This window comes from Podarcis pityusensis (assembly GCF_964106645.2).
Source record: "Podarcis pityusensis genome assembly, chromosome: 5".
NCBI classification, from domain to species: Eukaryota; Metazoa; Chordata; class Lepidosauria; order Squamata; family Lacertidae; genus Podarcis; species Podarcis pityusensis.
In genome coordinates this window covers 45480194-45494322 of record NC_138032.1, presented here as the reverse complement: position 1 = coordinate 45494322, position 14129 = coordinate 45480194, and the positions used below count along the sequence as shown (strand labels likewise).

The following is a 14129-nucleotide window of genomic DNA, read 5'->3' as shown; positions in this document are numbered from 1 at the left end:
ACTGGTTTTCACTTGGTATTTCTTCTTATTCTCTCCACCATTCTTTCCATAAGACTCTGTTTATTTATAAAGCACCACCAGTGTATTTGACATTCTAAAATGTGTAAGAGGACAGCTCCCTATTGGTTTTTTTAATTAAGCTTGCTGTTATAAAAATGAAATGTGAGGGCAATGTTGGCCTGAGATATATGAAATAAAGTGTTAAAATTATGCCTCTTCCCTACACTTTAACTGACTTATAAAGCTGGAGGTTGATTTGGGCACTGCTTCAGACTGATAGTAAGGTAAAGGTGAACAGTTAGCCTTGCTTTATGCCAGCCAGCACCTGGGCCTCAGGTTCCCCACATCTTGTTTATAGCATATTGCAAAGCTGCCTTGGTGAATGTCTAGATTCTATTAATAACACTATATATTCTACTAAAAAGTCAGCTTCTATACTCTGCAGCTCTATCTATGCAGGTTCTCAACTCCTTCAGTGTTTTCTATAGATCTTTCTAATGCAGGATGGTGCACTGTTAAACTCAGTCCAGACTGACAAGGCTGTGCTTTCCTCTTCACTGTTAGCTTATGGAACGTGGGTTTAGAAAGGAATTTTCAGATCTTCCCACTCATCATATTGATCAGCTATTCAAACTTTACAAACGTCGACCAAGGTAAGCTTTCGTGTTGATCCTAACCTTTTCCTGGAGCTCATTGTTTTTGTGTTACAGTACAAAGGAAAATACTTTTCCATGGGTGGCAGTGTTTTATTAGAAACAGTATAAATTGCTTTCAAAACCAGCAAATAGAACAGGATAGTAATGATGCCAGAACCATTATTATAAACGATCAGCTTACATTGTTCATCTTGGCAAACAAATAGTTCTTGCCTGAACTGGCACCTTTTTCCTTATTAAACTCAGTTCCATGCGGTTTTCCCCACATTATAGCTTGCTCAACTAGTAAGACTCAGATTGAGAATTTGTGTAGCTCAGCAGTGGCTAACCTGTCACTCTCTAATATTTTTGGGCTTCAACTCTTTCCAGTCTGTGGACAGCATGGACAGCAGTTAGGGATTACCACTCCAGCAACTTGTTTTCAGTGGCATATATTGTGGTTTTGAATAACTAAGGACCTCCTTGACTTTTCCTTTCAACTTTCCTTTTATCAGTCTCCTCATTTTGGGGAAGTTTCCTTTTTTGAAGTCAAAATGTGACTTTATGTATTGGACTTTCTTGGCCATTGTCCACTTTCATCTATGTTAAATATGATAGGACCATGGGCACTGTTACCAGTTAGTTCAACACATACATTTTACTTCAAGTCCTGGGTGCCATTTACAATTAAGTCACTAAGCCTCAAGCTGTGAAGGTGAGCAGTCCATACTGCCATCCCATTGCTCCATGGAAAGGAATGTAGGCTCTACTGCTGGTCAATATGTGGAACTGTAAAAGTAAGCAAGTAAACAAGAAGGTAGCCAGTAATACCTACAAACTTCGCAAAAGAATTATAGCTAGAAACAAAGTGATCTTAATGACAAGCATCCTTATTCTGAATGCATAAGCAACCTGTAGCAGAATCCTTATTTGTCTGCTCTGTTCCATGGCGGAAGAGCTCTCAGGGCGAAGGTTCCAGCGGATTCTGCTAACCCATATGGTGAACGGCCAGGCTCTGCAGAGGCTTTAAAGGCTGCTCTTGCCCATTTAATGAAGGGCATTGACGAAATGGATGAACCTGAAAACAAACCTGAGGGTCTTGACCTTCCCAACTGGGAACGTTTCTGTGAAGCTCGGCGAGCCAAGGTGGAAAGTGAACAGATGGTAGGGAAAGTTATTTGTACTGTGCTTTGAAAAATATTTTCATAGTTGAACAACATTCTGGTAATCTGATCTGAACTGAATGTTATACCAGGGGTCAGAGTTCCACAATGCTCACCTGGTAGGAAATGTATGGAGAGGCTCTAATGTTCCACAAGGCAAAAAGCTTCCTTTTTATTCCTTTCTAGGCTTTGTATGCATAGAATACATGCGCCAAGTCATAAGCATCACAACATCCTAAACACTCCAATAACAGGGTGAATAACAGTGGTTTAGTATGCTGTGCTCTCAAGCTATATTTACAAACACACACCAATTTAAGCCCACAGGCTCCCAAAGTAGTGAGCAATATCGAAGTACAACAAAGGATACAAGCACAAGATAAGGGGATGATAAAAGAAAGCCTTCCCAAGCTAATGAGCACTCTCAGCAATCCTACATCCCACACACTAGAAACCTGCACAGACTACAAAAGATACTAAACATGTTAGAGGAATTAAGTGAAAGCATCCCGAAGTATTAAGTTTAAACCATCAAAAGGGTACAAGATGCTTGCAGTTCTGCTAAAGAAATTGGATCATAAATTCTGACTCTTGGCAAAGAAAAGGTTGAGTGGTAATGTGAACATGTTCTGCCACCCTGTTTGCTTAGGTGAAGCAAAAAGCACTGATACTTGCAGAAATGCAGACTTTCCTTCAGAAGAGGACTGAAGATGATGAGAGGCTACGGAATGACATTGAGCAAGTTTTTGCTGAGCTCAATCTGTAAGCTTGCTTTTTCCTTTTATGTTTACTGACATTGTGGCATTACAGCCTTAACAAAGGAAAGCTACACTGCAGTCAATTCTACTGACTCCTATTGCTTAGCTTGCTTTAAAAAATATTCTATGCTAAGGCTAACTATGTAACTAATGCCACACCTAGTTTGGTCCTTGGAAGGGTTAATACTCATTTTTAGCTACTAAGGTTCATAAGGTGCTGTTATGATTAATTCTTCCTTTAAATTCATTATCAGGCCCAGACTAACCAGTACGCTGAGTGCTTAGACTGCAATCTTACACCCATCTTGGAGTAAACACAGTTATTTCTGAGTAGACATGTGTCAGGGCTGCCTCAAGTCTCAGCTCACAAAAGACCAACGCCTTTCTTTTCTTATATACAAAAGTGTTTATTGCAGTTCATTATTTGCTTCAGATCCGAGGCGCGCAGCCCTACGTCTGCTAGGCTTAGACCGCTGAAGTCCCTTCTGAATCTGTCCCTGCCCTGCACCAGTTTAAGAGGCTTGCGCTGCTCCACCTCTTTCTCTCTTTCCTTTTCCGCAGGGTCTTTCTGCCCGCTGGGGTTTCGCCCCTCCTGGATTCCTCCGACGCGGAATCAGACTGCTCTTGCCCCCTCCTGCGGGCTTTAGGACCTGGCCCCTCCTCCGGGCTCCCTGTACTTCCGCGCGCCTCTACATTTGAACTTGGCGCGCGCCCCCAACCTCTAACTTTCCTTTTGACAGCTACGCTACTCCCTTCACTACTCCCCTCCCCTTCCGGGAGGGTGGCTTGCTCCGACCTCCCTCCTTTCTCTACTGCCGGAGCCGCCTCCCGATACACTGGAACCTCCACCCCCTTCGCTGCACTCTGGTGGGGAGGCTGGTCCTGACGCCCAGCTGCCACTTTGGGATCCCCCGCTGGCCCCCTGCTCCTGACAAGTCCCCCCTGGGGCTCCCCTGGCCTTGACCACCGGCGCCCCCTTCTGGGAATCCTCTGATTCGCTGGAAAGACTCATGGAATCTCTAGAGTCATTGTCATCCTCTTCCTCGCTGTCCTGGGATTCATCCCCATCACTCTCCATCTCCTGCCTACCCTGTGCCTCTGTCCCTGAACCCCTGACAACATGTATAGGAATATACCGTATTTTTCACTCTATAACACGCACCCGACCATAACACGCACGTAGTTTTTAGAGGAGGAAAATCCATAGGCATGCCACCTGTAGGCATTCCCTCCATAACACGCACAGACATTTCCCCTTACTTTTTAGGAGGAAAAAAGTGAGTGTTATGGTGCAAAAAATATGGTACATTTGGAATATTGCTGGGAGTATTCCAAATACATTTGCTATAGTGTGATTTAGAACCAAATATACCAGTTACTGAAAAAGTTTCTTTCCTTTGCAATTGTAGGCTTCGAGAGCAGAAGATGACATTTCAGCTAGATCTGATGGTCCAGTTTCTTTTTAAGCAAGGACAAGTAGAACTAGAGGGTACCAATTTAATACCAGATTACAGAGATGCTATTCTTATCAGCAGGACCATAATTGAAGAGCTGAACAGCGTAATCCGGGTAATTGGTCTTGTTTCAAAACTGAGTCTGTACAGATTTGCACTGAAATTCTAAATGGTGTATGCTGCACCCATGTAGTGTAAATGATCTCTGTGCTTTTCCCATCTTGTAGCCATTAATAGGGTAATCCTTAATAGTGGGCGAGTGACTCAAAAGCCAACACATTTAATAAATGCACAAAAAGGACCCTTCATTGGAATGTGGCTGCAGTTTCTGTTTTCTCTCATTACAGCTGGGATTTTAGAATTCCAGTCGATAAGTTCTTTCAGAAGTAAATAATAAAGCTATATATGGAGTTAATTTCTCTCCTACCCTGTACCCCCAGGCTCAAGGAGAAAGGAAAGTTGCCAGCATGGTGGAAAGCAAAGATTTCCGTAAAGGGATATTTCAGCTGGAATGGGAACATAAAAAAATGCGGATGCAAGTGGATGATCTGAACCAAAAGGCTCGAGATATTCAAAAGCTGAATGTTACCAAACATCATCAGATTGTAAGTTACCTCTCCAGATTTTACTATAAATTGAACCAACTCTATGTTTCAGGAAAGTGATTTTTATTCAGTTGTTTATCATCTTTCATTAATTGGTGCATCTAAGAGTTCTACTCTATATGAAGTATGGTGTTACTCCAGTGACATCTTACCCCAGGAATGGTGTTTGTGACTGGTATTTTGTGCATGTTCATTATTACTTCATAACTTTAGTATTGGCATGCTACCTAAGTAAGAACTACTTTGTGTACTGCCCAAATCTTTTGGTTTCTCATACAAAGTCCTAACACACTATTGAAGAATACTTACACAAAGGGATTCAGTTTGCATTGGGCAGCAAGGTTTAATGTCTGGAGCATCAACTCTGTTAGCTTGATTTTTCTCTGCTTTTAATCCCAGTTTTTAAATGCATTAAACTATGACAGCCGAGTGAATCATGAAGTCTCAATAATGGAAGGAACACTCAATTTTCTAGATAAGGTAAGCTCCTTTTGGAAATATGTGTATGGAGTGTCTGCCTATTTGACACACCCACCTTTAACTCAAAAGTATACAACCACCCTTACCATCCTTAGTTTTGGCACTACTTCCTTCTGGGTTTTGGCTAATGCCATTATTAAATAAATCTAATTTGCTTCCTTCTCTATTCTCTTCTTCAGTGTACAATCACTACCACCATCCAAAAAAATCTGCCCTGTCTCCTATTACTATGTGCAGAGCTAGGCATATGTTGTCCAATTGTAAAAAGATTTTCTCATGCTTTCTTCTCCCACTGCTGTATACACCTACACAGCTTTCTCGCTTCCAGTTTGTGTGGTATCACTTTGTGTTATACCAGTATTTTTTATTAATAAATATAAACAATTTCATCAAGATTTCAGAACAGCTTACAACAATTATATATACAATAAAACTTGTGTTTACAGTTTTCTTCATCCCCAAACTATTAAAGAGCTGCAAACATTTCAACACTTCCATGGTAGCTAGCCCCACTGGCCCCAGTAAGATTTGCTTCAGTAAGGGCATATAGGATAGGATGAATCATCTTCAGTACTGAACATACATATTTCAAAGTTAAGTGTTAAAATGAGTGGGACTTAACAAGTTTTTACACAAACACTTTAGAATCCTGATCTTCCAGTTCTAAATGTTTTCACCCGCTTCCTCACCATCTTTTTATATTCCTGCTTTTCATGCAGAACTTTAATTTTTGTGTTAGTTTCATGCTATCAATATTGGATGTGGGTTTTAATGATAGTATTATTGTTGCTGTTTTATGCAATATATGAATGCAATTTACTTTGAGCTCTTATGTTAGCCACTTTGCCTGCAGCAGGGAAAGCTTGCAAAAAAATGTATGCTAAATACCCAAATCTATTTTACCAAGGAAATAAAACTTGTTTTAGCAACTTTTCACTTAACAGTTCTCAAGCAGCTTCTATCTTTGCTTATTTTTAAATGACCAGGTTCACAAGAAAAATGTACAACAATGTGAGACTGTCATGAAAGAGCTGGAGAAGCAAATTAGTGTGAAAGACGTAGCAAACCGAAAACTTAGCAAGGAATTACAAGAAATGCTTGTAATTGTGTCAGAAAGGCGGCACATTAATGAGGCTACTGGTGAGTCACATTTGAAGGATTACCAGGTTATTTGACGTCCTCTAACAGAAAGTTTAATCCACTGTTCATATCATTTTTCTCTCTCCTGAACTTCATCCTACAACACTCATACCAGTGTATATGTTATTAAAAGCATACAAATCAATCATAGAATGGTGGAAAAGTAACATGTGAATCAGGAGTGTGAGACAAGATCTTAAAGGCATCACTAATTTCTATGACACTGATAAACTGTGCCCCATTTTTCCCCAAGATTATTTTGGGTTATTTCTATGATGGGGGTAATAGATTACACTACTCAATACAGCCAACTCTTGATATTCATCAGGATGCAAAGGAAATAAGTGTTTTATCAAATGCAAAACTGGAGCTAGTTCATGTTTCCATCAGCAGAATGAGAACTGTTTCAATGTTGTTCCCACAATGCTCCCCTTTAAACATATGAAGAAAGCAAATCATATGGATCAGTTTGTCAATCTGTTACACATTCTATATGACCAGACACATTCTATTTTTTTATTTTTTTTACAGACTCGGAGCTGCTTAATCAAAGGGTTTCTAAAGAGCATTACGAGGACATTGTGCAGAGACAGCAGCTTGTGGATCTTGCAAAAGCACAGGCACAGGAGTTGTCAGTCCTTCAAGCTGAAGTGGAGAGACTGAGAATGAGAACATTCCCAGCTTTCTTTGATGTGCAAGAGTTTTAGCAAGGTGATTCGTCCGCAACTAGAAGCAATAAATTTCTCGTGTTAAATAAAAAAGTGGGTTTTTCCTAAGCACATTTAAGATAGCTTTAGATATTACATTGCAACTCGTTTTGATTCTCAAAAGACATATTATTCACTATGTATTTTACAATGGAATAAAAGAAGAAAAGAAATACCTGTATTATATTGTGCTTGTTGTGTGGTGGTGAAACCTTTGAGGCTTGCCAGGATTCAAAGACAGTTGTCTAAAGCACAATACAGGCAGTGGGCCAAATGTTGTGCAGTGGGGATATGAACTTTAAAGAAGTGTGTGAAAGAAAGTAGGACTGAGTGAAAACTTCAGCTAAGATGCAGGAAAAGCAGACTGCACCACCTGTAGAAAGGAAAGTGGATTGGCAAAACAGGGCTACTGGACTTTTAAAATTGCAGCAGTGTAAGTGTGGCAGTTGTCTTCTATTCTAACAGCAGCTTTAAGACCTAAAGGGGCATTGAGAATCAAGGATAATGGGATGGGGGCTGAGTTTCACATACTGATTGAACTAATCAGATACTTTTTGCAGCAGTCTTTTAATATTTAAAAGATTCAAGGATTCACAACAGTCCAGCAATGCAGCTCAAAAGCCAAATTTAAACTTTGAAAATATTTATCTTCTGATGTGTTAAGAACGAAATAGAAACAGCCGTATCATGCATCTGTAAAGTCTTCTTCTGTTCTAACGTAATGTAACAGTTTATCATCTAATCCAAAATTGTCTATCAATTGAGTGAGACTTAATTTCCTGCTATCTGTAGACAAGGATGACTGTAGCTCATATAGCATTGCTTGGGAACTGCACCGCCATTTTGATATTAGAGACCGCAACTCTGTTGGGTTATTCTGCAAGAGGAAGACAAAAAAGCTGAAGTTGTTTGGTAATATCCCAGTATTGATTTAACAAACAAGCCTACATCACATCTGACAAGTTCTCTCCCTTTTCTAAATCTGCAATGTTTGAAAACTTAAGTGCTAGACCTCTCAACAATTCTTTTTAAAAAAAAAAAAAGTTAAAAGATTCTAGTGGAAAATTTACCTAAAAGAATGGCATTTTAAAATTATGTTTTATCAATCTTTGGTATCCAGTTACTTTCCATATCAGACATTAGCCTCATTTTGCAGCATTTGCTTGAAGAACTACTTCCTATTTACACAGAACCATCAATGTACATAGAGAGCTTCACTTGTTCCATCAGCACAAGTACTTTTCACTGTGTAACTGAACCTCCCTTCCCATGCCCCTAAATCTCTTCTGGGTTCTCCCCCAACCCACTGGAGCAGATCTGGGGAAGGTACTTGAGGGTAGAGAAAGGGCGGGGGGAATTCTATTGCACAGAAGGAAATCCTTGGGCTAGCAGAAAAAATGCTATGGATACTGTGCAGAACTGAATCACTGAAGGCAACTGACTTAAGTGTCCATTGATTTCAATGAGTCTACTCCAAGTACGATTAACATTAAATTATCACCTTCATAATTTTACAGAGCTAAAATGAGATATAATTTTTATTCAGGATAAGTCACAAAGGAAGAAAGACAGCGGGAGAGACACAAGGACTTGCACATAAACAAGACTTGCACATAAGTGCATTTTTTTGGTGTCAGCATCCTGTGTCTACAATAAGTCATTTCTATGGTTGACGATGGCTACACTGCAAAATGCCAGATGGGAGCAGCATTTGGGTTAATGTAGTACTTTGCTTAATTGCAGTGCTAGAATTAAAAGAGAACTAAGGAAATATTGGAACACACATTTCTTTGCAGTACTTGCTTATTTCTAAAAGCTCTCAATAGGGCTAAAACAAAATGAACATTTTCAATTAAATACATTTTCAAGAACATTTTATCGTCTCACCTTTGATCTGTACATTTTGACGAGTTTAAGTCTTCGAAGAAATTCCTCCTTTTCCTGAATCTTCTTTGCTAACATTCTCTTTTCATCCAATAGTTCCCGTTGCCTGCAATTTGTTTCTGACCGAACTTCTGGAGAGCTTTGTATAGCTTCACTACATCCAGTATATTTCAATACACAGAGCTCTCTCTCTTGCAAAGCACTTTTCAAACACATGGTGGCATCAGGAACTTTTTCTAAATGTTCACCCTCATTTTGTGACTTAGAACATGTCTCTCCTTTAGATAAAGCCCTTCCTTCACAAGGGCTGCCGTTGTTTTCATCATCTATTTTAAGACGCTTTGCAACAGTGAAAGCTGAATGAAAGGACCGTCTTGCTTTCTTCAATCGTTCTCTTAGAGTTGCACTCATTGGCTAAAGTGAATGTAAATGGGAGTAGTAAGAACGAAGGGGTTTTTTTTGTTAATAACAATGGTATATGGAAACAAAAAACAAGCTACCTGCATGAACTGATTTTTGTTTTGTTTTATATATGCATGCATATACACATAACAGGCAAAAACAACAACACCCTAATGTTATCTATTATACCAAGCTTCCTCAAACTGCCCTCCAGTTGTTTTGAGACTACAATTCCCATCATCCCTGACCACTGGTCCTGCTAGCTAGGGATTATGGGAGTTGTAGGCCAAAAAAACATCTGGAGAACAGAGTTTGAGGAAGCCTGCATTATACATATCTTTCTTACTTTAAGCTTGGGGTCAAATTTTGTACCAAGATTTCTTTCTGATTTGCAGAAATCTCCAAAGATTCAGTGACATAACATCAGTTTAGGAGCAGCTAGGAGGGAGAGACATAATAAAAGCTACACACCTGTTTCCCTGAGCTGCTGCTGCTGCTGCTGCTCTGAGCAGATGTCTCGCAGTTCTTTGGAGTGGAGCATAGCAGTGTAGATTTGTTTAATACAGGCGTTTCCATTTTCAAAATGCACTCAGTTGCTGGGGATAGAAAAAAACCCCTCAAAAGGCAGGTCTCATATTTACATTTAAGACACCATTGTTTTTATTCCAGTCAGCCTACAATTTCTCAAAATTGGAAAACTCAGTTTGTGAGCAATTGGGATATGCTTTGATATTAAAACCTTCACTGGTGGCTATGCTCAAAAGGCCTCCCCACCCCACATGCAAGACTTCTATAACCATCACATGGCAGAAATTCAACAGGCAAAGATATTTCATTTCATGAAGAAACAGATGGTACAAGGAACACACCTGTTGCATTTCTGCTAAATGGATTAACGGTACAGTATATTATTATTATTATTATTATTAGTACTACTACTACTACTACTACAGTTATTATGAAAGGACTCCCAGCCTCCTCAGTGGCCGTTTGCCTTTGCTGGACGGAGTGGTCTGACTACTGACTCCCAGAACTGACGCGAACCGTCGACTCGTCAACTGACAGCGCAACTGCCCACCGAAAACTCGCGCGCCGTCCTAGGCATCGGGGCCTTTCCGTTCTGCGCAGGCGCGTCTGGTGAGAATGAGTGAATGGATGGGTTCGGTGGGCCTCCTCGTGAATTCGAGCGGGTAGGAACTGGAACGCGGGCGGACAAGAAGCCCCGCCCCTTTGAGCAACGGTTATACTCCTCTGCCCCGCCCATGCGCAGACACACCAACTCCTTACCTCAGAGATGATAACGTCAAGTCCGAGGAGCGGGCGAGAGGGAAACACATCTGCTCAAAAACTCCCGCTCTGAGGGAAGCGGAGGAAACAACAGGAAAGGGCAAATCTCGCCTCGCGGTCTCCCGGCGCCTGCGCTCTCTTCTCAGAAAGGGGGCGGGCCGGTGTGGGGCGGAATCGCCGCCTTATATCGAGAGGAGCTGAGCAGGAAACTCCTTCCTGTAGAGGCTTACTCGGAGGAAAGTCCTATAGGGTTCAGTAGGGCTTACTCCCAGGAAAGTGAATGCTACGGTTTGCAGTGTTACGAGTAAAACTCGCTTGAAACCGGCCGGGCTTCCTTCTGAAGTAAACATGTTGGAAGGAAATCACCTCAGAAATAAAATACGCCGTGTTGTTTTGTTTTTTTGTTTGTAACTTGCTGGATTTTCCACAGAAAATATGAATCGGGAATAAACGGCGGGGGCGGGCTGCTAACGGTGTCGTTTGGATGCTGCGAAAAACTTGTATGCTTAACACACAATAAGCGTCTGTCTTCTTCCCACCCTCCAATGTTGGTTGGGTAAATTGTCCCTTTTGGAAAGGTTATAAAACCACAATGTTTTTTTTATGCAACAACAAAAGAGAGTAGGCACAAGGATGTATAAAGTCATTCGCAGGGAGCAAATGAATAAGGAGGAGCTTGTTATGTGCACGTGCATCTAGTGGGAACGATGCAGCTGTGATTCTGTCAGAAATAGCAGAACCCAAATTTCCTATCTTAAGGAATTGCCTAAGAGAGTCAGACTTGAAGGTGTTTACATTTTATTATTTTTTATTATTATTATTTTGAACAAGGTAGAATAGGAAAAAAGGGCTTTAAAAACTGGTGAGAGCTGCTTTAGGAGACTATTTGCCTTAAAAGTGAGGTAAAAATAAAACGAACAAGTTTTACTGTGCACTTAACTTTATTGCTTGTTCACTTTAAAAAAATTGTAGGAGCAAGAGAATTTACCTTTTCTAGATAATTGTATGGTGCTAAATGAATCTGAGCAGCAGTTCTGTGAATATTTATCTGAAACATGGAGTTATGTGAGATTTACTTCAGAGTTAACCAGTGTTAGAAACAGACATGAAAGCTAGGAGCTAAATGGCACCTTAAATCTCTTTTTTATAACAAGAATACAAAGCTGGGAGTGAATGAACTGCATATAAAATCTTATATTTTTCACATGGTCTAGTCTTCATCTGAAGACTGCAACAAACAAACAAACAAACAAACAAACAAACAAACACAAAGCCATACTTCCCCTGCCTGCCCCCCTGATATTCTTAGGAGGGCCCCTTCTCCAGTCCTCAGAGAATGGCTGGAAGTGGGAAGGTTCTTTCATTCATTCAGTGACACTTTTAATCTGAAATACTAGGAGCAGTACTGCTTCCAGAGGTCAGAAACTGCTCGCATTAATGAAATTCCCTGTCGCAAAAAGCGCCTAGAATAATGGGAGTTTCAAACACTGGAGTAAACAGCCTACAGTCAGGGATGGTCGTTCTTGAAATTGTTACTCAACATCAACATGAGTGAGTCACTCTCCAACATCATGCCAGTTTAATGGGACAGGAATTCATTACCAAACCTGTCTGTAACATGTTTATTGTGTTATATAAGCACCACCTTATTGATCAATTAAGCTTTCATTTCAACAGCAGGGTTCAAACATTGCACAATCCATTCTATATTCTGTGAAGAGCACTTATAATAGTAATTGTGCTAATATTGGACATATGTAGTGAACACTAGAGTTGGGGCAGGAGGTGGTCAAGTTGACCTCTCCAATTGCTTTCCTAAGTCATTTGTCATATTGCATAGTTCAGTTGAACCTATTACCAGGCAGGAAATCCAGAACCTTCCTGTAAAATCCTGATGATGCCACTGTTACTCACCCTACTTAGGAAATACGTCTCAGTTTGCATCTCAAGAGATTTTCTACATTATATTGTTGATGTAGCTGAAAGCCAAACAGTTATGATTTACCCTGACAGACAAAGGACACTATGCAGTCATGTTTCTATAGCCTGGAGCATTAAGGTGGAGAAGCTTATGCAGTTACCTGGTGTTGCAGAATTTCCTTAGCCGTTCCCATTCCAGTATGGGCTTACGGTATATAGTTGTGGTTTTGCTAGTTGAATAACACTTGCTATTTGAACATTTTCTTATTTGTAAATTGCTATGCAACCTGGGCCACAGTCATGAATATGCTGTAGCATAGATCACTTTGATCAGTGGTCATTTCCTGTCCCACCCTTGGTTCTTAGTCATGTGGTGTGGGTGTGGGCCTCTCCTATTGTGGTGGCGAAGTGAAGGTGTAATCTACCTCTCCCTATGCTATCTTTGTACTTGCCAGCTTTTGTAAAATATATCAAGATGTTCTCTTTTCTTTTAGGGGATATACTTTTTGCCAAATTAATTTGCTTTGTGTGTGTGTGTGTACACACACACACACACACACACACACACACACGTACACACCTATCGCAGCTAACGAAGAAAGCTGCTGCTTCTAGCTACTATTTTGCAAAATCCACTTGTCACCAACTTCTTATTCCTTGCATTTACCCAGTTTTGAAGGTCCTTGCTGCTCCTCCTTCATTTTATTATTGTTGCTGCTTAACTTTCCACTGTATTTGCAGCTTAAGTTTTGGGCAATACTTCATATGGCTGATGTCTAAGGAAAACTCATGGTTCTGAAACAAGAACTCATGATTTTTTAATTAAATAAAAATACAATTAAAAACCATACACACATAGCACAGCACATGACAGTGGCAGGTGGCAAAATAATTCAGTAGTTCGCCAAGACCCTCAGCAGTTTTCAAGTGGGTTCATAAGAGTGAAAGGATTGGGAACCACTAATAAAGAGTCTTATTGTGCTTTAAAGACTAACCATTTGTAAAATACAGAATAAGCTTTAGCGGACAAGAGTCCAGCCACTCAGTACATGATTTCATTGAAAACTTTGCTTAATGGAATTGCTTTGCCCATACATATGCCCTTTTTCAAGTTTATGCCTGCAGTTTTTAAAAACTCCATCATTATGCAGCTGTACATTGAAGATTGCACAGCTCACATTGTTGCAACAATAGCATTGGGGCTTCCTTTGAACACTTTATTGTATGCAGTTGCTTTTTATTACAGGGCTGGTACTAAATGCTACATGTCAGATCAAAGTAATGAAAGCCCGGATGCTATTTCAATGGGACTGTCTGGAGATTTTTATCCGACAATGCAAAGGGAAATGAATGAAGTGCAAAGTCCCCATTATTCTAGTTTGCTAGCAGAACAGCTCAGAAGAAACTTGAGGTTGTACCCATTGCCTCCCCCAAAATTTTGCAGGTGTAGACAGTATTTAAAGCAGGATCGTGAACGACTGCCCTGATTGCATTATGAGCACAAATCGTTATGAATGCACAATAAAAGGGATGTCAAGGGGGACTTGAGGATATTTGTGTCATCACTAGTGACTGTTGTGAAATAATCACTGTTAATTTTGCATACTTTTTAAAATAAACTTTATTATTATTTTTAAAAACAATTGCCAAGCGTAAAGTGTTGTCTTCCAGGACAAAGAAGAAGAAGAGGAGTT

General features: G+C 40.2%; 2 protein-coding genes and 1 long non-coding RNA gene across 8 annotated transcripts in view; 2 read left to right on the top strand and 1 right to left on the bottom strand.

The window, feature by feature from the left end:
* CFAP43 (cilia and flagella associated protein 43) overlaps positions 1-6996 on the top strand; it is a 46803-nt gene extending 39807 nt beyond the window's left edge. The window contains exons 32-39 of the mRNA XM_081005897.1: positions 565-653; positions 1592-1799; positions 2448-2560; positions 3966-4125; positions 4451-4615; positions 5015-5095; positions 6082-6235; positions 6767-6996. Of these exons, the coding sequence (XP_080862023.1) occupies positions 565-653; positions 1592-1799; positions 2448-2560; positions 3966-4125; positions 4451-4615; positions 5015-5095; positions 6082-6235; positions 6767-6942 (1146 nt within the window). The 3' untranslated portion in view covers positions 6943-6996. The remainder of the gene's footprint in view (positions 1-564; positions 654-1591; positions 1800-2447; positions 2561-3965; positions 4126-4450; positions 4616-5014; positions 5096-6081; positions 6236-6766) is intronic.
* LOC308477426 overlaps positions 1-14129 on the top strand; it is a 314602-nt gene that overhangs the window by 290528 nt on the left and 9945 nt on the right. The window lies entirely within an intron of this gene.
* Positions 7491-10878, bottom strand: SFR1 (SWI5 dependent homologous recombination repair protein 1). Of its 6 annotated transcripts, none has more exons than XM_081005950.1 (4): positions 10516-10878; positions 9700-9824; positions 8830-9240; positions 7491-7819 (listed from the first exon to the last, which is right to left on the bottom strand). In XM_081005950.1, the coding sequence occupies exons 2-4, from the start codon at positions 9802-9804 to the stop codon at positions 7628-7630; spliced, it is 708 nt and encodes a 235-aa protein (XP_080862076.1). In that variant the 5' UTR covers positions 9805-9824; positions 10516-10878; the 3' UTR covers positions 7491-7627. The 6 variants fall into 6 exon arrangements, with proteins under 6 accessions (XP_080862076.1, XP_080862075.1, XP_080862077.1 ...); XM_081005949.1 differs by lacking the exon at positions 10516-10878 and adding an exon at positions 10254-10448; XM_081005951.1 differs by lacking the exon at positions 10516-10878 and adding an exon at positions 10307-10448.